This window comes from Ciona robusta, chromosome 3, assembly GCF_009617815.1.
Source record: "Ciona robusta chromosome 3, ASM961781v2".
Lineage (NCBI taxonomy): Eukaryota > Metazoa > Chordata > Ascidiacea > Phlebobranchia > Cionidae > Ciona > Ciona robusta.
Genome location: NC_143237.1, coordinates 380,631 through 406,921, shown reverse-complemented (window position 1 = coordinate 406,921; position 26,291 = coordinate 380,631). Strand labels below are relative to the sequence as shown.

The window sequence follows — 26,291 nt, the reverse complement described above, 5'->3', positions numbered from 1 at the left end:
GACTTTTAAAGGTTCATAATATATAGTAGGGTGGGGGAGATAGGACACCTTTAACACATAATATCCAAACATCCTGATCGTGTTTAAACAATTAACAGCGGTCTATGGGAGTCGTAAGAATACGGTTTTATAATTCTTTGAATGTTCTTTGTTTACTACCAAATAGGACGACACAATAAAATTAAAAGGTGTCCCATCTTCTTCTGCCCAACTATATATTAGTTTAATAGGGGTTTATACATTTAATGATAACTGTGGCACTTAAGCTAGATATCTACGTTGTATGCTAATACAAAACCTACTTAACGTTTAATTTAGTGAAAGTTGACATAGATAACACGGTGTACATTCATGTAAATTGGTTAACGGTTAACCAATTAGTTAACAAACCGTAAATATTCGGTAACGATTCGCCAAGACAATGACTCGTGGTTAGCCCTTGGTAAAATTATATATATGTGTCCTTGGACAAGACCCTTAACGGCAGTTGCCCCAAACCAAAGAACTCTATGCAACGTGTTCTTTGCTCAAACCCAGTGGTCACTAATGGGTTGTGCAAATAGTCAGTCATGCCATAAACAAATAATATATTTACCTACAGTGTTACATATGTGACGCACAAGCGGACACGAGGTGCATAACGTACAGTATCCGTGTTATAACGACTGTGTTGTCCCGCCCTGGGAGAATAAATAAGTTACATTTATTCAATATTGTACATAATATAAATTTAAATACGGTGTCGCGGAAATCTAGTTCCCATTGGCTGCTTATAACTTATTTTTTTGAGAAATCTAAAACTTTGGTTCCGACTAAAAATAACAGTTAATTGTTGGATGCAACATATTTTGTACATTTCTTTTTAAAGATTGATCTTCTTAATAAAAAATTGATGCTGTATTTTACCTTAAATTATACATTATGACGTATGACCATCAGTGACCTCTACCGTTAACACGTCATCAATAACGAAAAATGACGATAAAACATAAATTTTCACATTAGATAAAATAAACTATCTAAAACATGTATATATTCAAGTAATCTTCGTTCGAAACCAGATTTATAGATTTCTGATAAAAATGTCTCGTGTCTGCGCATGCGCAGTAGCCGAAGGGAACCAGATTTCCGGGGAACCAGACTTCCGCCACAACGGCACATTGTTGACACCAGGCGCCTAAAATCCTAAATTTATACGACCACCGGGTGATGCTACAGAGCAATCTAGGAATTCAAATTATTTTGCTGCAATTTTGAAACTGAGATGTCATTGCGTTTCGTTTGCTGCGTTAACTATGACTTGCAATTGTAGCGGCGTCTGCGTAGTAATAGTGATCGTGTGGTAGTTTTACATTCGGCGCTAGTCATTTTGGATGTAGTTTAGTTATAACTAAGTACGGTTGTTTTGATGCGCGGTGTACCGGCAGTACCGCAACACAGCTATAACGTACCGTAATTTTTATTTATCTCCTTGTAAAAGATAGCGAACTACGGACGTTAAAACACGCGGTGCTATTAATATATTAGATAAAAACATTGTTTTTGAATCCAGGTAATTAGTTGAAAAATAAAATGTCTTCTGTGAGGTTCACAGTGACGAAAACTGATTCGAAAGATGAACCATCAGTGGAACAACAAGAAGCGACAGAAGCTGGGGAAAAGTAAATCTAATTATTGGATACATAATTTTATAAACACTTATAAAAACATATCATAAATTTTACTTATTCCTTTAAATCAATAGGGAAGATCATTTTAATTTAAAAAGAAGATGAAAGAGTCGCTATAAGCATACTACTGATAAAAAAAAATATATATATATACTTAAGAAAACTTGGGATGGCATACTCGGCTACCACTAAACTAGTCGCCGCCTAAATTTGATTTTGCTTTTTTAGTTGCCGGACTAAAATTTTAGTCGGCCGATTAAAAAAACGGGTTAACCAATAGTTACCGCGACAGACTAGTTTAGTCGGTAGCCGGGTATACCATCTCTGGACCTACAAGTAATTTGCATCTTCAATATTTAGGTTTCCATTTAAATATTGTTTATGTCGCATGCTTTTGACTTACCATATATTTGTTGTGTAGTTCTAAAAATACTAGGCTTGTGGTCAATTATTACTGTATATACGCTTTTAAATATAATAAATTATGATACGAAATATATATAAAAAATATAAACAATTTTCATTCATGTTTGCTTGAAGATTGACTCTAATACCAAATGATGAGGACACGGTTCAACCTGCGGGAGTTCTGGATATCAACAAAGCGCCAACTGTGTCAATATTAAGCTCGGATCAAGGTTAGTTGGAGTTGATAAATCAACGTCTTGTGGCAATTTCTATGTTATTTCTGTACATTACTTTTAATCGGCTAATAATCTAAATTTGTTTTTATTTCACATAAAGAATTTTTTTCCCTAAACTTATCTGATTTTAGATTGGTTTGATAAATAGGAAAAATGTCAGTGCAGGAGTTAGTAGAAGGTTCTTTAAACAGGCTATTTGTAGTTGTGTTATGTGGTATTAGTAGAACTGATTATAAACTAAGAAAATATACACCTTGTGTTTTGAATATAAGCATTATGGAACTTCCTGTAATGAGAATAAGCAGGTATTGATGTATACCTATGTATACTATATCTATGTGGGTAGGGTCCTTCCCCATGCACCCGGGTTTAAGCAAGAGTTTGCACATTATCCCAACACCCAGACTGTTTATATATGTCGCTCATGCGAACAGAGTGGATAAGTCTCCACCCATAATCCTCTGCCTATGTTGTTGAAAGACATTTGTTGAAATTGTTGGTTAAGATTTATTTAGGCATTCCCTCACAGTGCAGTTGTCTTATTATTGCGATTGCTATTTGTTTTAATACCCGTGTGGCGTGACATTTATTGTTGTGGCTTGTATATTAAAAGTTGTGTTGTAGGTTAACAGCAGGATAATCCGTATGAAATGCATGTCTAAAATAAACATTTATATTCCAATGTGTGCTCACTGTTATGTAGATTACTGTAAAAATGGTATCCTGGTACTTTGTACTTTGAGAATGCTGTAACAATCATGTGGGTTGACATGTAAATTGCACTAAAGCAGTGACTAACAAAAAGGCTGGCCACATTAGGTCCAGCAAATATAAGTTTTATATTGAGCAACAATATTTGAGTTTTTCTATTACACTCAACCTTGTGACTTGTAATACATGGTATTTCCCTTCCACCCACACAGTGTATGTATGACTCACTATCTTGGTGAAAGATCTGTTTACAGTATTGATGTAACATCTTTATATAGACGTGTTGGTATGCATGGTGGTGAGACATTACTTCACTGTTGATGTGTCAAGGATTTGTATAAAGTTTAAATTACAAATACAGAAACTTTAGTTCATACATGGTAATGTAAAGGCTATCACCCACAAAGTAACATACGTGGTAATTCGTAAGCTGGCACAAGGTGTATGAACATCCGTGTTATAACGACTGTCGTTTTCCAGTCACGCGAGGATAAAGCAAGTTACTGTGATTCATTCATAAATAACAAAAAAACATATTTATACACCGTACTAATAATACAGCCTACATACATATATATGCATTGTATTGTAAGGTGACAATACCAACTTGTAGTTATACCCGTATTTAAATGTCAACGAATAAACCACGTATTTAAAACGGTTCATAATTACGCGCGTGTTTTGCAAAAGCTCTCAACTTTAGATATGCCCGTTGGGCGTCGGTAGAGAACCTTAATCGAATGAAATTGCTTCTCGTTTTCAAAAGGTTACTTTTGGTCGTCCATTGTTTTCCTTCTTCGATCGCCCGCGGCATTTCATGCTCCTTTGCCTTCTGGGGTTCGGTTTCTTTCATGTTCCTATCTCTCCCTCTCTCTCTCTCTCTTAGTGACGTGGCGATTGTACAGAGCTCGAAAATAGCCGGCTATCTGTTCAACACTCATGGTTTAATGCTGTCACGTTTTCGCATTGCTTTATGTGTACGTTTGAAGTACTTCCTAATGCTCATATCTCATAAACCCCGGGTAATCACGTCATTTATTTCTTTATTCCCAGCGGGGAATTAGTTTGCAGTTAATGTTGCCATGACTACAGTACGTCAGCGACGAATTGCTTATCCACGCAAGAGCTGTTCCGTGTTGTTTCTTTATGACTAGATAAATACGAAGCTCATAGCTGGTATTTCGTGTTTAACTCTATATACTTATAGCGCACTGTAAAGACAAGGAAGTCGTGCCAATTCTTTTATGTTTAAAATATATCTAGAATTTTATTCCCGTATCGATCTTTTATTAAAAGGTCGCATGTCTCGATTTCGCTTCGCGCCGAAATTTAGCAGACGCAACTTTGTACAGCCGACTATCGACGTTGTCTCACATGAATTATGCAACGTATTTTCCACCCTGCTTTTTAAGAATCGGGTTCTCGCTTATAACAAAACTTAGGGCTTTTAGTGCAGGGAAACTTTTAATCAGTCATTGAAACGCAATAGACTATTTACAGCTGAGGGGTTTGCGGGTTAAAAGTGCTCGTCTGGTTTCATTCACGTTTAGAACGTGCTTTAAATACGTGGACGCTGTTGTACAAATGTAGTGAGAAGGGTTGTGGGAAAGCTAAACCAAATATTGGTTTAAGAAGCAACATGTTAGTGCAATATACAGCTCGTTAAACATCGGATGGCCATATAAACCAGAACCGTTTACTGCCGACGAATTTCAATCAGTTATTCAGACAGTGTTTCATGCCATCCATTACCCAGGGTGGATTAGAACAGAAACCGTATAACGAAAAGCAGCGCATCCGGCCACAACAACGTGTATTAATCATCATACCATGGTTAGTTGGTATTTGATTAAAGAATACGGAAAGCATAGAAGTTAGGTGTACTGCGGGTTAGCAAAACTACCATGCATGGTTTCCTGTTGAGCTGTAGAAGTAGTTTAAATGGCCGTGTTGCTACAGGGGTATGACGTCATTAACGTTGGCTATGTTTCCTGAAGGTTGAATTCTAATATTGGAAAGAAAGTTGAATGAATTGGCAGTGCGTGTGTTTAGTAGCCTCTTCAGGAAAGTAGAATAGCTTGATGTAACGTCTGTACTTTTTATGGGACATTATATTGTATGTGGCGCAATATATTGATCGATACAGTGATTTAGTTTTGACCAGAAATTATTTTCACCAAAAGTGTGTGCTTAAAATTTATTAAAAAGTCTTAAAAAAAAACAACTTTTAATCAAGAAAACATTGATTATTAAACTGGTTTGGTAATATTGCAAGTTTCATATAAAACAGCCCTTGCTATCAACAGAGTAGTTAAGTTGTTAGTTGTGCAAGAATATCAATGGCTTCCCTTGATAGTTGTTTGATATGATTGGTGCTTTGGGAGTTACTTGCGACCTGCTACGTGTAGATGGCATCCCAGGTTTTGGGAAATATTGTTTCTTCTGCTAAAAGTGGTTATGAGGATATATCTGGCTCCGTGTACAACAGTGAAAAAAGCAGTGAGTTTTGTTTGAAATATGTTCATAATATTTAATATATATATATATATATAAGTAATAATTCAGATTGGAAAAATGCCATGTTTTTTTCTTAAATATTCCGTTTAATTTTGCTAATTGGGAAGAAAATATCCATTCAGGCAGTTTGTAATCCATACTGTTGTAATATACTAAATTAAAAAGTATGCCAACACAAAGACAAACTTTTCAATCCGGTTCATAATCATAAAGTTATTCGATATATCAACTGGTTTGGTAATTCCTCTGTATTGAGTACGTGCTTTCTAATAAATTACTTTGTTTGAAGGATTTTCTGTTGCATTTGTAAAGAAGAAAGAAACAAACTCGGAGAAAGCGATTCTTATCGGTAACAAATGATGCCGTTGTTGTTCTGCTGCTAGTTTGGGTTGCATAAGATTCTTAGATACTTTTTATGTTTTTGATATAATTCACTCATAGATGATTGATGGCTGGTTTATTAATTTAACTTGGTGCGTGGGATTGACATTATAATTAAAGTTATTGCTAAAACCTCTCAGCAATTAGAACTTAAAAAAAACACAAGGCTTTAGTTGCAAAAATTTAGCTGCTACTTATTTTATTATTCATTGATTGATAGATGTTATTAAAATGAAATCTTAATAAGTCTGCCAAGCAGTTCCCTGTCTTGTTTCCACGCATGTAGTAAAACTAGATGCATCATGACAGCTATCTCATGTTTCACACATGCTGGCTGTTTTATTGATTCCTTATTATTTATCAGACAACTACACTGTGATAGTTCTGTATTCCAAAAGTTTGGTAATAAATTCAATATTACAGCTTTGTTCTATTGAATTTCATTCAATTAGCAATGAAGTGGTTTGTGGCCAAATAGTAACTCCCAGGTTATGGAATTGACTCCATGATCAATTTTTCCCACTTTTTTCTTTCGAGTGCAATCATTGCGATTTGTTGTCCTCTGCTGCTTTTCAATCAGTTACGCTGCACAATTTCTAGCAATCAATAACCAATTGGAAATATTTCAAGGGTTTTCCCAACTAGATGTAAAACCTTGGTATTATAATAGTGATTGATGTTGGATTAGCACGCGTGAAATTGGCCTTAATCTTGTCCAGTCTTATACACAATGTAGCATCTAATTTGTTTTATTGAAAAGCTTAGATTACTAACTCGTGCTTAGCTTGGAGTTGTTAGGTCTCGGCTGTAATCAATACTCAATGTCCATCTTCATTAAATGAGGTCGGTCGCTTGCCACTATATAATGTGCTCAGTGAAAAAAAGGGTCACACACTTCACTTTCAATGCTAGCGACCACACTTCCCAGCTCAGCTGTGCTCACTGTGTTTCTGGGAACCCAGTAATGTTATGTTTACAATATGTCAGAAATAAACAGCGTTTAATAGAAATTGAATATAGGTATGGCTAGTATTACAGACAGTAATAATGGTATTGTGTTACAGCTAGTGTTTATATAGAATATCATGCAGTTTATGTAAATTAGTAGGCTTACAGGAAGCTTTACCCGCAGTGTAGATTTAAATTAATATTCATATTCATACTAAGCTAGATGGCTGCTAGAAAATTACCCAAAGTAGTTGTTGAATTAGTAGAGGAGGAGCAAGATGACGTAGCTACATCACGTAGAACAGAGTTGCCAGGAAGGAGGGCTTCTGCTCCCGAGACCAGAAGATCCTCGCTCAAAAATCTATCACGAAAGTTCTCTTGTAAGTAGAGATAACTGGGTATGCAATGAGCCAATTCTGGTTGTTGGGGTAATGGGCAAGTCTGGGCTAAATCCACAGTCACATGGTGTGCCTCACTGTGGGACTTCACCCATATAGAATAGAATGTGCATATACAATGTTGGGGTAATGGACCAACTCTGGCCTAAATTCCAAGTCCCATGGCATGCATTACTGTAGAACCTCACTCATATAGAATAGAATGTACATATACAATGTTGGGGTAATGGACCAACTCTGGTCTAAATCCCAGGTCCCATGATGTGTTATGTTGTATTCCTTATAGAATAGAACAGGCTGTGTTTGCAAAACAAGTTGCTTTACAGGTTTGGCAGTGAACAAATAAGTTAGACAAGCCGGTGTAATGGCAGTTAGTCAATGAAACAAGCTGTAATCAAATTACCATTGATTCTTCTTTATGAGGTTCAGCAATTCTCTTGCCAACAAATTTTGGCATCAAATTTACTTTTTAACTCCAACAGTAGAAATTTCAATTTAGTTTTATTGTAGATTAAGTTGTTTATCTCCTAGCAGTGGTTGGTGGTATGGTAGTATATGATAATTATTGTGACAAGGTGTTATTAATTTTTATTCTTGTAAAAAACTGTTTTCTTATAAAAATGTTTTTCTGCTAACAAAACTTATTTTATTTTTTATGTTTTCTGAATTTCTATTTCTTTATGCATTTTTTTCATTTTTCAAATTCTAATTACTTTCCAGACAATGGGAAGAAGAAATCAGTTCTCGTTGATCCCGAGTCAGGGAGCACCGGACCTGAGGGTCACTTTGCTCTCTATGAGGTAAGAATAACATTCATTCTAAGGTATTGTTTACGGTAATAGGACAACTCTGGTCTAAATCCCAGGTTATGGCCACGACCTCACCCATATAGAATAGAATGTACATATACAATGTTGGGGTAATGGGACAACTCTGGTCTAAATCCCAGGTCCCATGGCATGCCTCACTGTAGGACCTCACCCATATAGAACAGAATGTACATATACAATGTTGGGGTAATGGGTCAACTCTGGCCTAAATCCCATGTCCTTAATAAGGACCTCACCCATATAAAATAGAAGTTATTATTTTGATTTTCTCATGCCATTTGTTTACCTATTTAATAAATTAAAATTTGATTTTTACATTGTGGTGACTTTGTATTCTTACCTGTTATAGTTTAAGTATGAATAAATAAATAATTGATTTTCCTAACGGACAGAAATATATTCCACAATATTTTTATAAATAATTTAATACGTATGGATTGGAGTTTAGTTAAAAAACATTTTATTTAAAATCGATTGCATATTGAAATATTATAAAACAAAACCTGAACAGAACAAACGTGTTTCTATATTTTGCCCAGGCATTTTATATATTGATAATTCCAACATAGTTTGAATACAACCTTCCCGTTATTTTACTGATTTCCTTTTCCACACCTGTACCCTTAGTATGTTTTAACGACTGTTGTTTTGTCGCTAATTTCTTTCTCTTCGTTGTTTTAAAAACATGATCTTCGCTACTGTATTCCAAGAGATATTATGTATTTGTATCCTCACAACTCCCATAAACCGTTGTTAATTGTTTAAAACATGATCGAGATATTTGGATATTACGTGATAAAGGTGTCCCATCTTTCCCTTCCTGCTATATGTTATGTATTTATATGCTTACACAATGTTATCAAGAAGTTAAGAGACAATATGTATGTTACGCAACTTTATTATATATGTTATGTAATGCTTTCTCACTTACAGGATGAGATCAAAGAGCGACCACGAGTTGCAACCCTGATTGGAGCGCTCGCAAACTACACCAACTTATCACAGGGTGCGAAGGAACACGAGAATGAGGAAGCAGGGAGTGGAAAGCAGAAGAAGGTGGGGTTGGTGTATGGGGGTGATGGGTAACTATGTCTAAATCCCTGGTTGTTGGATTAATGTGAAAAGTATTGACTAAACCCTCATGTCTCACTGTAGGACCTCGCCTATAGAGAATGTGCATATACAATGTTGGGGTAATGGGCCAACTTTGGCTTAAATCCCAGTTTCCATAGCGTGCCTCACCCATATAGAATAGAATGCATATACACCAATAAATGAAACTTCTTGGTTAGATGCAGCTTTGCCAATAATTGTTTAGTCTTCTGACTTAAACATAGTGTAAAGATATCTTTAAGACATCTTAATCCAAGCAATGTTTTCAAATCTTTTACTTCATGTTTTCTGATTGTGTAGAAAATTCACCAGGGCAGGATAAGATACAAACCAGTGGTTGAAATCATAAATACATTGCATGAACTTAATGATTGTTACAGGCCGTGAAAATGAGTACCATCATGGGTGTCTACCTACCATGTGTGCAAAATATATTGGGAGTTATTCTGTTTGTACGTTTGACATGGATTGTTGGCTTGGCAGGAATAATGGAATCTTTTTTCATTGTTTTGTTATGCTGCGTCACAGTAAGTGATAATGACATCATAATGTATGTCGTTGTGATGTCATACAGCTGTTGTAATTGTCTCTGTAGTAATGTTATGTTTGATATAGGCCTATTTGGAAATAGCTAAGAAACTAAATTAGCAGCTAAATTATGTAAACATTACTTTTATGTTATTGTTTGCAGTCATTATAGAAAATTGAAAATGTCATCTGGTAAAAAACATAAATTTTATTCCACCAACGTTTTGTTTGTCCTTTTAAAAAAAACATCAATAAAATTTCTAAGAAACATTACAAGGCTGCTGTTTAGATAAATGTTGTATAACAGGTACCCGATAATAAGTTTCCAATTTCATGCTTTAGTTATAACATACCTTACCTACCAATCCCAACCCTAGACATTACTCACATCCATATCTATGAGTGCCATTGCTACAAATGGGGTCGTTCCAGCTGGTGGTTCGTACTTCATGATATCCCGTGCCCTCGGCCCTGAGTTTGGGGGCGCGGTCGGCATCTTGTTTTACCTCGGGACAACGTTTGCGTCATCCATGTACATTCTGGGAGCCGTGGAAATTTTGCTGGTCAGTTGGGTCGAATATATATCGTGTATTTTGATACTAAAAGTGGAAGCCATAGTCGTAAATATATATATTCGCATACATCGTGTATGATATATATATATAGGCACCAAACCTGGGGTGGCAGGGTAGGAAAGCTTGCCCTAGAATTATTTGTATGCATTAATCAGTAAACAATACAACCAAGTTAGATTTGTTTCATAGGATTGTGTGTCTAACTATCCCTGCCTCCCCTGTGTTTCAAAAGTTTGACGCTTATGATGTAATAAAGAAATTTCTTTACATTTGTTGTGCCACTAATTAGCTTATCTTGAATTATCTTCTTAGTATTGCATTTAATAATAAATAGTTTTGTGTTAATAGGATTAGTTTTGTATAGAAAGGTTTACTTCATAGGGGGTTAAGTAAACTTTAATGTAGATTTCATTACATGTTGGGGATTGTATAGATTAATACAACATGATATTAAGATACCCCTTGATCATTATTCAGTGATTAAAATTTCAATTATCAGTTTCTGTCTTCAGTAATTTGTTTTGTAATTTGAAACGTAGCTCCTGGATTAAAGTTGGCAGTTTTTGATTATATCGTGCATGTGTTGTGCCCACGGGGAAATCACACGTTGCCACCTCCCATGGTCCACCTTAACCAATTACATTGATCATATTTCAAAAGTTTAATTGCAACCAACTCTGCTCCCTTGGTGCTTGGGAGCCACAAACTTTTTTCAATTTTTTTCCTAATGAAAAAGTCCCCGGTTTAACTCGGAAAGTGTATGAAAGGGTTGGGGAATTGCTGTTAGGTGTCTTACCCAAGGACACATCTACGTAACATACGATTATCAGTATTTAGCATGGAACCGGGTATCTTTTTTGGTTACGATGCATGCCCTTAAAGCCATAAGCCATGACACTGGTCTACCCCTCTGTAGAAGCTCCATTATATTGAAGTGATATACTAACAAAATCGTTCTTTATATATTTTTATATATTCTTTATTTCACCCCTAATGTTAGCATAGCATTTACCCCCATTATAAAGGTCATATATTCCATTACAGAACTACATAGCCCCAGTAATCACATTGTTTGGTCCGTTCACCGGCCCCGAGAACCGAGGTGCATTACTCAACAACTTCCGTGTGTATGGGTCATGTTTTCTCATCTTGATGTCAACCCTTGTGTTTGTTGGGGTGAAGTATGTGAACAAGTTCGCATCGTTATTCCTCGCTTGTGTTGTCATATCAATATTATCTATCTACGCCGGTGTCATTCAATCAGCTTTCGGCCCAAAGTCAACAGAGTAAGTTGGTTGAAATTTGTTTTAATATTATGTGATATATTAAAGCTGTAATAATTTTTCATCTTTTTGCAAAAATCAGGGGTGACATTGCTAAAACGCAGTAACATTTGTAGTTGTCAAATATAGTGAACCTCATTGATTAATGTGATAAATGCAATATACTTTGGCTCTGCTTGTTTGTATAGACACCTAACAGCAGGGTAAAATCTGGGGTGACATTGTTAAAATACAGTTACACTCATAGTTGTCAAATATAGTGAACCTTATGTTTAATGTGACACATAACAGCAGGTTAAATCTGTTTTAGGCTTATAACATTGGTGCCAAGGCACTTAATGTAATCCCCATTTTAAAAGTTAGGGTGTGCAAATTTTGTCAACTGTTAAAAATGTTTGGTGCGTGTAGCTATGCCTATAACAAAACTTACAAGTACATTTAAATTTAATGTTTTGGTAAAGACATTATTCTTCACCCATCCATTGACAGGTTGTGTTTTATTGGAAATCGCCTTCTTAAGTTAAGTGGGGACATGAAGTGTGCGAGGTTCTATAATGAAACTATTGGGAATGACACGGTTACAGTGAGTTGTGTGTTATATACTTATGTTTAAATCATCATCCGTGTTTCATACATTTTGTGGTTGTTTGTAGTTAAGCTTACAGTGATTGGTGTGTTGCGTACTTGTGTTTAATCTTAATGCACGTTTAAGTTAAGCATACTGTGTGTGGATTGTTATATACTTGTGTTTATTTGTAGTTAAGTAACTGTGGATTATTTAAGCAGGAAAGTTGTTTCATGTGACTTTGGATTATGTTAAGTTGTATTTTTTACCACTATATTTGCGATTATTGTAGTTGAGCATACAGTGATTACTGTGTTATATATTGTAATTAATTTATCGTTTGTGGTTAAGCATAATGTGGATTATTTAAGTGGAGAAACTGTTTCATGTGATGTTGTATTATGTTAGGTAGATGTGGTGTATGTTTGTTTCTTGTATTTTACCACTGTATTTATTCTCACATGGTTTATTTACATGTTGGATTATGTCAGGTAGATGTTGTACATTAAATGCAGGTTTATTATTTTCTAAAACTCAAATGACTCATGTTACTTGTTGTTCAGTTTCTTACAAAACATGGAATTAACTTATAGATCCAGAACCAGATATATGGGGAGCCTAATTCCAACTATACGTATTTAATAATCACATCAAACGCCATGTATGAAACTAACTATAAATTCCAAGTTAGAAATTATAAATACAATTATCAATTACAACAACATGTACACACTCAATTTTAGCTTCTGTACAAGTTACATTAAAATAGAAGCCTAATGATAAAATAGAGGTTGAAATATTGATTTTATGACTTGCGTTGTATACTGTACACTTGACCCTTGTTTGATGGGGCCACAAATATAATATATAACACAACTAACCCGGAAGGTGGGACGTGCTCAAGCACTCACTCTTCAACAAATATGTTTTGTAATATTTGTCCACATAGGCACCAAACCTGGGGTGGCAGGGTGGGCAGGCCAGCCCCATTTTTTTCCTGTATTAATCAGTAAACATTACAACCATTAAGTTTAATTTGTTTTAAAACAATGTACTTAATATTTTTTCCTTCCCTGCATTTAAAAAAGGTTTGCCTATGTTTGTCTATGTTGCTGGTGTTTATATCCATGTTTGTACTTTCCCATTGAACCAGTAGCTTGTTCATAATATGTTAGATGATATATATGGACAGATTAAACTTACTCTATTTATATAAAAACAAATAGTTTAATCAAATTATCAGTATTTACGTTTTTAATAAAAATCTCTTGTGAAAAATAAGCACAACTTTTACTGTACGATGAATGTATGTTCGTTATATATCAATTCGTATGTGTGTTGTTGGGGTAATGGGCAACTCTGGCCTTAATCCCAGGTCCCATGGCATGCCTCACTGTAGGACCTCACTCATATAGAATAGAATGTGCATATACAATGTTGGGGTAATGGGCCAACTCTGGCCTAAATCCCAGGTCACATGGCATGCCATACTATAAGACTTCACCCACATAGAATAGAATGTATGTTTGTAATGAATGTCTTCTGATAAAAAGCCATAATTTTATTAGACGAACATTTTCTCTTCTATAGAGCAAGTTATCAAACATTGAAAAAAAATTTTTACCAGAAGCGCTTTTTACATATATATTACGTTATGCCTTGTAGTAACAACGTGATATTGTAATCCTCCCATATAGATGGCAACAACAGTATACAACACATACTGTACCAACGCTACGGTAGGCAACCAAACACAGATGGTTTGCGATCCATATTTTGAAGCGAATGTGTTGCAACAGTTGAAAGGGGTCCCTGGTATTGCAAGCACTGTACATAAAGGTGAAGAGATTTATTTGTATAATCATTCCAACATAAAGAATTGGACATGTTCAAACTTTTATTGCATATATTTGGTAGAATGTATTTTGTTACTTTTAACTTTATTTTTTTAATAGAAACTTCAACTGTTTTCCCCAAACCCAGACATAGTTAAATAATACTAAACACACAAGGATAAAAGTTACAGAAAACACCAAAGAATGTTTCCAACATTAGTTTTCTTATAAAAATATTTTAAACCCTGCCACACAAGGATAAATAAGTAAGATTATGAGATGCTATCGCGTAAATCTTATGATCACAATTATCTTCATTTCACCCGTTTCGGTTAAAAATGCTTGATGAATATATTTGTTTCTATAGGCCTACCATCTTAGCAAATACCAACATTCATTCTTATATTCACCATAGACAATGCCATGTCCCATTACTTATCCGCCGGAGCCCCCATCACCACCGACAGACTATCTGAAGTCCCAGCAGCAGACGTACAACCCCCACAGTTACCAACAGGATATCGTACGTGGTTGGTTGCTGATGTTTCAAGCTCATTCACCATTTTACTCGCCATCTTCTTCCCCTCGGTAACAGGTGGGTGGCTGTGGTTGATTTCTGTGTAATGGGAAAGAGAAATTGATGTAAATTACTATTTCCCCCACATTTTGCTTTTAAAAAATACAAAATTAATCCATATTTCTGTTATAGCTTTTTTTGCCATCAATTATTTATTTGCGATTTTGCTTTAAATTAAGTTTAAATTTTTTTGGAAATGTGTTTTAATTGTGAGAAAGACCCCCTTGATATATTTAGGTTTTGGTGAATCAAGTTTTATTACAAATTGTTTGTTTGATGCTTATTTAACAAATCTAACTCATTAAACATTATCAAACAAAAACACGCAACTATAATGCATGAGTGTCCTTCACCTGCTCTATCAATAGTTATTTTTCGAGATCTACAGCCATTTATGGAAGATTACATAACAAACAATTGCCGAAAGATCTCCTTCACAACTCAGACTAATACTTTTAACACACGTTCTCTTTTCAAATAAACATATTATCAAACAAAAACACAACTCCAAGCATAAGTGTCCTTGACCTGGATTATTATCAATAGTTATTATATTGATTTCCCCACAATCTTCATATACGATAATTTAGTTTTAACTCTCGATATGTTTAGGTATTATGGCGGGCTCGAACAGGTCAGGTGACCTGGCAGATGCTCAAAGGTCGATTCCTAAAGGAACAATCGGTGCCGTGCTAACTACTGCCTTTATTTGTAAGTTGTGAAACTTATTATGTATAGTTATTTTTTTGCATTGTAAAACATAGGGAACCTCATTGATTAATGTGGTGAATGCAATATACTTTGGCTCTGCTTGTTTGTATAGACACCTAAGAGCAGGGTAAAATCTGTTTCAGGCTTAAAACTGGGTAATAAAACGTTATAATGTCACATGTGAGCATCATCAGGCACATTTCTTATTATTTCTGTATTTTAAAATATCAAAACACAATCAAAATAAAACTTATTTTTATAGATTTATCATCCGTTGTGTTCTTTGGGATGGTGGTTGATGGTGCTTTACTGAGGGACAAGTAAGTGGATTGTTGAGTTTATCCAATTTATAAATATTCCCAAGAACGCTTACCCTATCTATTCAATTCCCTATCTGTTGGAGTTTCCATAAAGAAACCTCTCTATAAACCGAATTACTTTAACACCCAACCCCCCAGTTAGCATGTAAATCCTGATAGATAATTTATTTTATTTTACAAAATATTAAAATCGTAAAAAAAATATTTACAAAAAATTAAAAAAGTATAAAACATTCGAAAAAAATGGAAAGCTTTAATCAAAATTTTACTCCTTGGAAAAACTTTTCCATTAAAATACTTTTATGACAAACTGATCACCATATCATCCAATCTCCCCAGGTTTGGTGATAGTATTGGCAACGAGTTGATCGTATCCATCATAGCATGGCCTACCAAGTGGGTGGTGTTGATTGGTGCGTTCCTATCAACAGTAGGTGCGGGGTTGCAGTCGCTTACTGGGGCACCAAGGTTGTTACAAGCGATTGCTAAAGATAATATTATACCTTTCCTCAAAGTGAGTGGGTTTGTTCCTATATTGATCATGAGTAAAACATGGTGCAAAAAAATGATAAAAAGGCTGTAAGGTAAAGTTGGGGGATTTAAAATAAGAGAAAAACAGAACAAAAAAACTGAAATATTTTTTGTTTAGTTTTAATGCAAACATTTTACTTCTTATAGCAGTTGTTGTCCTGCATTTTTATTATCAATAAAATTTAAAGATGTCACTTTTATTCTGTTATCCCGATACCAGGGGTAATATGAAAGTACTTTTTCTTTTCCTTCGGTATAAAACCAATATATAAAAACACAAAGCATGTGATAACACTGAAGTGTTGTTTGTCTTTTTAAAAGTCTGGCGAATGGCAAATGAAAGGAATAAAAATTTAATGTTTTTTTACCGAAGAACCCAAAAAGTCTATATCTATTTTGTCTGGTAGCATTAAAAGTGTAAAATAAAAGCGCCGTCTTTTCATACTTTAACAACCCATACTAAACTGAATATGCATAATGGGCCAAATTTGAGCTAAATCCCGGTCCACAAGGACCTCACCCATACGTTCCCCCTGGTAGTGAAAACATCAGAATAAAACCAAAATCTTTTATAATTTCAACATCCCATAAATTACTCCCCAGGTGTTTGGACGAGGAAAGCTCAATGGCGACCCCACGTGGGCACTTCTACTCACATGTTTCATATCGTTGATCGGGATCATCATAGCTGACCTTGATGTGGTCGCCCCTATTATTACAATGTAAATATATTTTATGTGTGCTATGAGTTTGTGTGTGTTTGCTATTATATTAACATCATCTTTATTTTATAAAAAATACAGATTTTCAATTTTACTATTCCATAACTTGGTATATCAAAGGTATTTAACAACACGTTGTAACTGAGTTAATAAATCTTTGATTGTTTAAAATAGATTTAAAAAACAATCACCCACAAAGTTACATACATGGTAACTAGTAAGCGGGCACGAGGTGTTATACCCGTGTGATAACAACTGCCGTTTGCCCCGCTATGTAAGGATAAATAAGTTACATACGTGGTAACTTGTAAGCGGGCACGAGGTGTATGAAACAGAACACCCGTGTTATAACGACTGTCGTTGCCCCGCCATGCGAGGATAAATAAGTTACATACGTGGTAACTCGTAAGCGGGCACGAGGTGTATAAAACAGAACGCTCGTGTTATAACAACTCTTAATTAAGTTGTATTTCTACTTTTATATTTTACCCTGTGAACCACCCTCGTCACATCTGTATGAACGAATTATTCCACAGGTTTTTCCTGATGTGCTACATGTTCGTGAACCTCGCATGCGCGTTGCAGACATTACTAAATACTCCCAACTGGAGACCAAGGTTTAAGTTCTATCATTGGTGGGTTGAATGTTGATTCATAAGTTATAGAGTTTAACGTTATAGAAATTAATTTTGGTATTTTTGATTAAGAAGTACATTACTGTACTTCGAATCAATTAATATTTTCTAATGTTTCTATTCTTTCTTTAAAAATGTTACCTATTTGTAATATTTTCAAAAGTTGTAATATTTTCAAAAATACTTCTAAATGTTTCTTAACAGGGTTTATTTTTCTACATTTTTTAAAATTTATTTTGATTTTTTTGCAGTTTAGTTTTGATACGCAAGTGCTATGCTCAAAAAAATAGTTTTATATGTTATAAAAAACTTGTAAATTCTAAAAATTAGATTTTAATAAAAAAAAGCCTAATTGTAACTGGACTTAAGTTTACAAAAAATTGTAATATTTATATTTTTCTTTAAGAATGTTACCTAGTTCTAAAATGTTCGGAATGTACTTTCTATTAAAACGTTGAACAAAATCCTTTTCTTCCAGGACATTATCATTCGTTGGCATGATTATGTGTATTACGTTGATGTTTATATCAAGCTGGTATTACGCGCTTGTTGCATTAGCACTTGCAGCCGGCATATATAAGTATATTGAATACTGCGGGTAAGTTATCTGCAATATTTGTTTCAAATTATGTGAAGATTTTGCTTATCTTCAAGTAATTGATAATTTAATGTTGGTACAAATTATGTGTTATAGTTTATGATACCTACAACTTACAATATTAGTTCAAATTATGTCTTAAACGCTTTACTAATTGTTAAATAAGATATTGATATTAAAAACGTATAGATTTCTTTCTGTTTTGCAACAAAAAATGTAATTTGATTTTTTTTAATATTAAAAAGCAATAATTCTACCTGCGTGTGATAAAAGAATTTTAAATTAATTATGTTAGAAAACTTCTTTTCTAAAAATGAAATTGATCTATTAGCGTATACATTTTATTATTTGTAAATATCCCAATGCTAACCCACAAAAGTAAAACTGTATTATGTTTAAATCTAGTTCCAAAACACAAGATATCACCGCTGTTTACAAAATTGGGGTGTCATGTCACCCCAGGCACCCCTATTTTTGCGCCTATGTAAGCTATGTTATCATACATATGGACCCCTATTAAGATGGCTGTACACAGTATCCGGCGTGCGAATTCGTCGTATGCAAACCCATTACCGAGTTCCGCATGCGGCAGCGAAATCTGGACAAAACGAATTCCAGATACTGTGTACAGTCACTTTAACACACCTAAGCGCACCTATTAGGCCCCATATAAAACCCCGAACACCCATGTTATTACGCCCATGTAATTAACCCCTATTATTTGTAAATACCCCATTTAACCCACAGAGCCGAGAAGGAATGGGGAGATGGGTTACGAGGTCTACAACTTACCACAGCAAGATATGCATTGTTGAGATTGGAGAGCAGACCTCCACATACTAAGAACTGGAGGTGTGTTGACTTTATTAACATATATATAAATACACATGATGAACCGTCAATAGGGAACAAACCTGGGGTGGCAGGGTGGGCAGACCCATCCCAGGATTTTTTCCTGAACCGTATTTATCAGTAAACATTACTTTTTACAACCAATATAAGTTTAATTTGTTTTACTATTGTGTGTTACTATCCTACCACCCCTGTGCATTTATAACACCTGGTAATATATACCAACTCATTAAGATTTTATTCCATGCTTATAGTGTTAGTGGTGGGCAGGCCAGCATAAAATGATTATACTGGGAACTCTATTATCACCAAGGTATGCATATGCGTAGACACAGGGTTAACTAAATACCAATACAGGGTTGGTCATTTATTAGCGTACACAATGTATTAGTGGCTCATCTGGTATAAAAACGTATAGTGTATTTCCAACGTTTCGTCTGCCATACGGCGAGACTTCATCAGGGAATGAAACGCAACAGCTACAACAAGCGAAAAGCAGGAAAGGTTGGGAAAAAGGGCGATATTAACTCCTTAGGGACGAGTAATGCAAATATGCATTTTGAAACAGGTGTTCACAAAAATGTTCATCATTTTTTTTATAGTTGGTAAAAGTTCTTACAGTTGGTTTTATTTGAAAGAGGAAGGAATTATCTACCAATATAACGTTTGAAAAGGCCATCATAGCATTTAAAAGTTTTTACCAAACTTGATTTGAAAACCCTAAAGTATTTTTTAAGAAGATGGTTCATATTCTGTCCAAAAATCAAGGTTTTAACGTCATTCTGTCCAATAAAAGCGATTTTATCTGATCTCTATGTTGCTCTGGGGCTTCCCCGTCTAAGTTACCGGTTAAAAATGTGGTTTTGCGTAAAAATAGCTATGTCAGCTGTTTCTACAAGTTTTTTCGGTATTATGAAACAAATTTTACATAAAATATGATTTTGTGTGTATTATCTAATTTCATTTTGCTTCTACACGTTGTTTCTACCTTTAAATTCATAATAAAACGTTTTTGGCAAGTTTTGTTAGGATTTTAGCGAAAATGAACTTTCAAAAAATGACGTCATCAGGTTATAAGTGACGTAATTGATCCCTTTGACATCACCAAATCAAACAATCATTTTAGTTAGGTAGTAAACAAACCAGGAATCAACTTTGCAATAGATTCCTTATGTAATTTTTACCTAAAAACCCTGATTACACGTAAATACAAGATTTCTGATGATATCATTCAAAATTTGATGACGTCATCAAAAAAATCAAAATACAACCTTGTAGCAATTTTTCCAAAGAACAAAAGTCTAATTGGTCATTTTTCGCCAGCACAAACACCTGTGTCGCTAGGGAGCAATATGTGACAGTCGGTCAAAAATGGAAAATTTGTTAAAATATATCTCGTCCCCAAAGGGTTAACGTGATAATTAGCATACACATTTGGTATAAATGCTAGAATGGCCGCTTTAGTATAGCTGGCAGTGACAGTTCATATACACAGTGATTTTGACAGTTTTTGTCTGCACTTAGTGAAAATGAAAGTTTGTTTATAAAAAAGCAAAAAAAACAAACATTTTTCAAAGAAATTAAAATGTTGTTATAAAAAAGCGAACAAACTTTTTCTTCATATTAGTTCTAGGTTATCATCTCAACTCCTTGCTTTGCAGACCCCAGTTACTGGTCTTGTTGAAAGTTGATGAGAACTTGAAACCCAAGAATCCTCATATGCTTGCGTTTGCCCAACAACTTAAAGCAGGGAAAGGTCTCACCATTGTGAGTTCGGTGATCAAAGGAAATTACTTGGACAGCTATCCTGAAGCGCAAGCTGCTGAACAGGTGATGGTTGTGTAGATTTCTATGCCATGTGTTTCTACTACTATATAATATAACATAAGTTTGGCTCTTGGAACCTGGTAGTAAAGATCAAATTAATTGAAACAACAAAGAAAAGAAAATTAGCAACAAAATGATAATTGTTTATATAGACACCTAACAGCAGGATAAAAGCTGTTTTTTTTTTCAGGTTTAAAACTGTAGTTTTAAAACATACGATGTCAGTGTCACCCCTTGTTTTAAAGTTAGGGCCACATACTACCCAAACACCCCTAATGTTCTGACTTTGATTTTATTAATCAACACATAACATTATGCAGAGCTCTGTCCATCGACAACTTCATAATCTTATCACTCAAGTTCACCTATGTTTGCTTATGTATGTATAAGCTGTTTAAACACCTAACAGCAGGGTAAAGCTGATTAAGGCTTTAAACCATGGAATTAAAATCTATGATATTATGTTTATCAGTATATAATATATAGTTACCCGTTACCACTGGGATTAGCTTTGTATGTATTGGACGCATGGTATTTAAACTTTTTTTTCCACCCACCAGGAGCTAAAGAAAGCCATGGAGGAACACAAAGTAAAAGGATTCCAACAAGTCCTGGTGTCCCAGGATGTCTCGCAAGGTCTCAGTAGTATCATCCAAACATCTGGTTTAGGAGGGCTACGACATAACACAGTAATGTTCGGGTGGCCTCATGGGTGGAGACAAAACCCAGATCCCAAGAATTATAAAGTTTTCCTTGGTAAGTGGTGGTATGTGATTGTGGTTGAATTTTATATGAGATATTCTATATGGGTGAGGTCCTACAGTAAAGCACTTCATGGGACCTGGGATTTAGGCCAGAGTTGGTCCATTACCCAACATTGTATATGCACATTCTATTCTATATGGGTGAGGTACTACAGTGAGGCACGCCATGGGACCTGGGATTTAGGCCAGAATTGCCCCATTACCCCAACATTGTATATGCACATTTTATTCTATATGAGTAAGGTCCTACAGTGAGGCAAGTCATGGGACCTGGGATTTAAGCTAGAATTGGCCCATTACCCCAACACCCAGGGTGCTATGTATTATATAAGGTATCAGTGTGGCTCAGTTGTTGGTCCTTGTAAAATAATGGAAAGATACCGGGTTGATATTCCATACTCCTACCCTTGTGTGTTTCAGCTCATAAGCTTGTTATGAAAAATTGCATCAAATATAATAAGAGCAAGATAATGCTAAACTTGGACATAAATATTTTATTGACCCCCCCCCACAGATGCCATTCGAGCGTCCTCCGCTTCCCATAATGCGATCCTCGTCCCAAAGAACATCAGCAACTACCCATTGAAGGTGGATAAGTTGGAACAAGGCACGATAGATGTTTGGTGGGTGGTGCACGATGGGGGGTTGCTCATGCTGCTGCCTTTCCTACTAAGGCAACATAAGGTAAAGAACTTAACGAATTGTATTTATTATATTTAATTAAATAAAAAAAAGACATTTACAGCGTAATTTGAAGAAAAGATGATTTTTTTATTAAGTGAAATTCTTGAATCTTAATATTTGAGGAAATTATTAGCCATTCAACATAAACTAAAATTCACGTATGTAACTTACTCGTGTAGCGTGTCAATGACAGTCATTATATTACACGAGTGTTCCGTTTCATACACCTCATGCCCGCTTACAAGTTACCGCGTATGTAACTTATTTATTCTCGATGGTCGTTATAACACTGACTTTACATGACTATACAGACCTTACACGTAGGTATGGAAGAACTGCAAGACACGAATCTTCACGGTTGCCCAACTTGAAGACAACAGCATCCAGATGAAGAAGGATCTTGCTGTGTTCCTCTACCACCTCAGGATCGATGCCGAGATTGAAGTTATTGAAATGGTAGGAACATGTTTTTGTTTAGTTTACATGGGGTTTATGTGTATGTCGTTGCACTCAGTTTGTACATTATAAATTAGATTTTTTATTTTTTTATCGCATTTTTGTTTTTGTGACCTTTAAGGACTGTCATCTGCCATATCATGAGATATCTGTTAGGTGTCTTGCCCAACGACACATATACATCAACAATTGTAGCAACGGCAGGCCTTGAACCTGGAGGCATTTTATGACAATATGTAATGTCTGGTGCTGGTAGCAACAACAGCAGTACATATAGATAAAACATGCTGTTATCACTGTCCCATATAACGGTATATAGTGAATCACAAGCTATATTTATTTGTCATACTTAACTATTACTTTTATATGTTTTAAGTATTCCCTGTATTAACCCATCACTTGTACCTTACAGCAAGACTCTGATATATCAGCATACACGTATGAACGTACTTTAATGATGGAACAACGAACCCAAATCCTCCAACACCTCAATTTATCAAAGCGTGAATCTGAGAGAGAGGTATATTGAATAATATTTACCAAAATTTACCATTTTATTATTAGTGAAAGTTGTTTTTTTAAAGACATTTTTGGTGTTTTTGAAAAACTGGTGAACCTGTGCATTTTATCATGTTTGCTTGGTGATTGGACTCTCTGTGCCAATTTCTACTACATTTTTTGCTGTTTTTTGGAGATTTTAAAGATTTTTATCTGAAGTCGCTCGCTTTTTATGCTCGCTATAACTAGTGGTGTGCATGCGAAGGTAGGGCACGTTGTGCAACGGTCACGAAGTGTGCGGTTCCAATCGCCGTACAAAACAGTGCACGAGAACGCCGAAGGAACGCCCGAGAGTCCACGGCGTGGCACGCAGGACACGCGGGACACAGATTCCCTTGTTTCAAACGAGTCGCACGATAAACAGGATGAACATGGAAATGAGGTTCGATCACATGGTGTTGTCATCCACACAGCTTGTTTGACCCGCTGGTTTTGCTTTCTTTCATTTTGCTTCGTTTGATTTGTTTATTATTGGTTGTAGTGTAACAATTGTTGCTATTGCTGTGTTGATTTTGTTTTCAATTTATGTTTGTTGTGTTGCACCTAACATGTTGAAGCTTGAACATTAACTTACACCATTGTATAAGAAGTCTGAGTGATGGGATTGCTAAATTACAGCCGTTGCTAAATACCAGGTCCCATGGCGTGCCTCACTGTAAGACCTCACCCATATAGAATAGAATATGCATATACAATGTTGGGGTAGTGGACCAACTCCGATCTAAATCCCAGGTCTCATGGCATGCCTCACTGTAGGACCTTACCCATATAGAATGTGCATATACAATGTTGGGGTAATGGGCAACTCTGGTCTAAATCCCAGGTCTCATGGCATGCCTCACTGTAGGACCTCACCCATATAGAATAGAGAAAAAGTGCTGTAATAAATGCTATATCATTGTAAAGAAACGTTTTCATTAAAACCACAATTATGACATCATATCCTCTTCAGATCACAAGCGTGATGGGACGACTGGGTAGAGGTGGTTCGACCGCCCAACCCCCCCCACCTGCTGCCCCTATTGATCAAAGTCAGATGACATGGACTCCCGGCAAACATCTGATGACGAACGCATCAACATCTAGTGGTTTGACGAGGACTGGATTCGGAAACCTACTCGATATTGTGCCGTGAGTTATTCTATAAATTACGGTTTTGTGTTTTTGGTTTTAGATTGTTTTTTATATTTTGCATTTTTTATGATATTGTTAGTAATAGTTTTAATATAGACGTTCCCTAATAATTAAGATCTGTTTTGGTTGTTTTTAAGTATTTTCCAAAAGATGTTTTCATGTTATATTGTTATATTTTTGATCTATTGATTTATGAGCAGTTAAAAATTACAGGATTATGTAATCGTGTCCGCTACGACTATAAAAGACCGTTGTTAATTGTTTAAAACACAATCAGGAAATATGGGACATTATGTATCAACGCTATCTATCTTACCCCACAGTAATACTGTATACTTATATAGTTACATAACACATATATTTATATACAATAACATTGCTTTACTTTCCTGCCAGTCAATCCACCAATGTACGACGAATGCACACAGCTGTTAAATTAAACGAAGTAATCGTAAACAAGTCGCACGCGGCACAACTTGTCATACTTAACTTACCTGGGCCACCGAAGGGCAGCAACGAGTCAAGAGAAGCAAACTGTATCCTTTAACTGTATAATTATAATATTATGGGAGCAAACTACATTTAATGTACTACTAAAAGGGCAGACTATTTTTAATACATTAATAATATGATAATCCATCACATTAAGCAGATTGTTTTTTCTATGTTTGACAGCTATGGGTGTAACTGTATTTAAACAATGTCACTCTTGAATTTTGTGTAAAATTCAGAATATTCTACGTTTATTCATTTCTATCCTATATGGGTGAAATCCTTGCCAAGGACCTGGGTTTAAGCCAGAGTTGATCCATTACCCCAACACTATAGGACTACAATTTGCCAACACCCATGCTACTACATACTCCCATACACGCAAGTTGCAACCAGTGTTACTCTATGCTTAACACCTCCATTCATTTAATCAATAATATAAAAATAAATTACAAGTTTTAACTTTTTCCTTGACCACCTCCCCCTAGACATGGAGTTCCTTGAGGTGTTAACTGAAGGATTGGATCGTGTGTTAATGGTTCGTGGTGGTGGAAGGGAAGTCATTACTATCTACTCCTAATCATGGACTTACCTAACACTAATGTACAGTCTTAATTTTAACGGTGAAACTACCTTGTAACAAAAGTGAAGCTGAATATTCAGTGTAAATGCTATTGAAGGAATACATACGTGGTATATACGTTACTGCTGCTACAACAACCACACTCATTAGATACACCATATAGACCTAAGCAGTATGACTCGTTTTTGCTTCCGTAGATTTATTCTCTGTATATTTTGTTCATAATTTATTTCTTTATGGTGAAGCTTTAATACTTGAAACATATTTGACACGTTTAGTCTTCCTAAGCATCAACTGAAACAAAAATATCCTTTACTTTTCGGCTTGTATGGCATAAAATGTTAATTTTATTCCAACATTTTTAAGGTTGAACTTTTGCCGAAAGGCAGATAAAACATTAGAATAAAATTATGGTTTTACCATAGGAGCCGGAAAATACTATTTTATGCGTGATAACAAAAGTACTGAAAACAAAAGATTGTTTAAACCAATGAAGCTTTAATACACAAGCAATATTAGATACTTGTATCTACAAAATGCATTGTTAACAAAATCATCCAAAGCAAAACCACTGTCTGGTCAAATCTCAACTTAAAATGCGCAAAATTTTGTTCTTTTAGTTTTTCTTGCTTTAGTTATGCCTATCTAATATTGTAGCATGCGACGTCATATACAAAATATTGGCACAATGTTTATTATTTGATTTTATCGTACTGTGTGTCATTCAATACGATTGAAACCTACAAAATACGGTATTTCTTTCCGTGGAACTCAAAACGTACGACATCTCAAGTTCTCGAAGTGTTTTGTAGTTTGTGTAAAACTGCTGCCAATAAAAACGTTCATTAA

At 35.2% G+C, this 26,291-nt stretch overlaps 1 protein-coding gene across 4 annotated transcripts; it reads left to right on the top strand.

Annotated features, from left to right (window-relative positions):
* Positions 1 to 1,532: 1,532 nt before the first annotated feature.
* Positions 1,533 to 26,291, top strand: LOC149737373 (solute carrier family 12 member 4-like). Of its 4 annotated transcripts, none has more exons than XM_089874868.1 (26): positions 1,533 to 1,661; positions 2,211 to 2,308; positions 7,990 to 8,069; positions 9,033 to 9,155; positions 9,593 to 9,739; positions 10,118 to 10,303; positions 11,360 to 11,601; positions 12,088 to 12,181; positions 13,861 to 14,002; positions 14,414 to 14,593; positions 15,188 to 15,286; positions 15,549 to 15,606; positions 15,946 to 16,120; positions 16,741 to 16,859; positions 17,396 to 17,494; positions 17,973 to 18,092; positions 18,840 to 18,944; positions 20,606 to 20,774; positions 21,332 to 21,527; positions 22,050 to 22,219; positions 22,544 to 22,675; positions 23,088 to 23,195; positions 23,439 to 23,615; positions 24,186 to 24,364; positions 24,764 to 24,903; positions 25,348 to 26,291. In XM_089874868.1, exons 1-26 carry the CDS (start codon positions 1,573 to 1,575, stop codon positions 25,437 to 25,439), a joined length of 3,519 nt encoding a protein of 1,172 aa, XP_089730994.1. In that variant the 5' UTR covers positions 1,533 to 1,572; the 3' UTR covers positions 25,440 to 26,291. The 4 variants fall into 4 exon arrangements, with proteins under 4 accessions (XP_089730994.1, XP_089730997.1, XP_089730996.1 ...); XM_089874870.1 differs by lacking the exons at positions 1,533 to 1,661; positions 2,211 to 2,308 and adding exons at positions 5,312 to 5,524; positions 5,832 to 5,891; XM_089874871.1 differs by lacking the exon at positions 23,439 to 23,615.

What these genes read in the sequence shown, in the direction of transcription:
- LOC149737373 (XM_089874868.1), top strand. Translation starts at nt 1,573, where the DNA reads ATGTCTTCTGTGAGGTTCACAGTGACGAAAACTGATTCGAAAGATGAA. An exon ending in AGCGTGAATCTGAGAGAGAG is followed by an intron (nt 23,196 to 23,438) that starts GTATATTGAATA and finishes GTGCATGCGAAG; the next exon opens with GTAGGGCACGTTGTGCAACG. An exon ending in AGGATGAACATGGAAATGAG is followed by an intron (nt 23,616 to 24,185) that starts GTTCGATCACAT and finishes TATCCTCTTCAG; the next exon opens with ATCACAAGCGTGATGGGACG.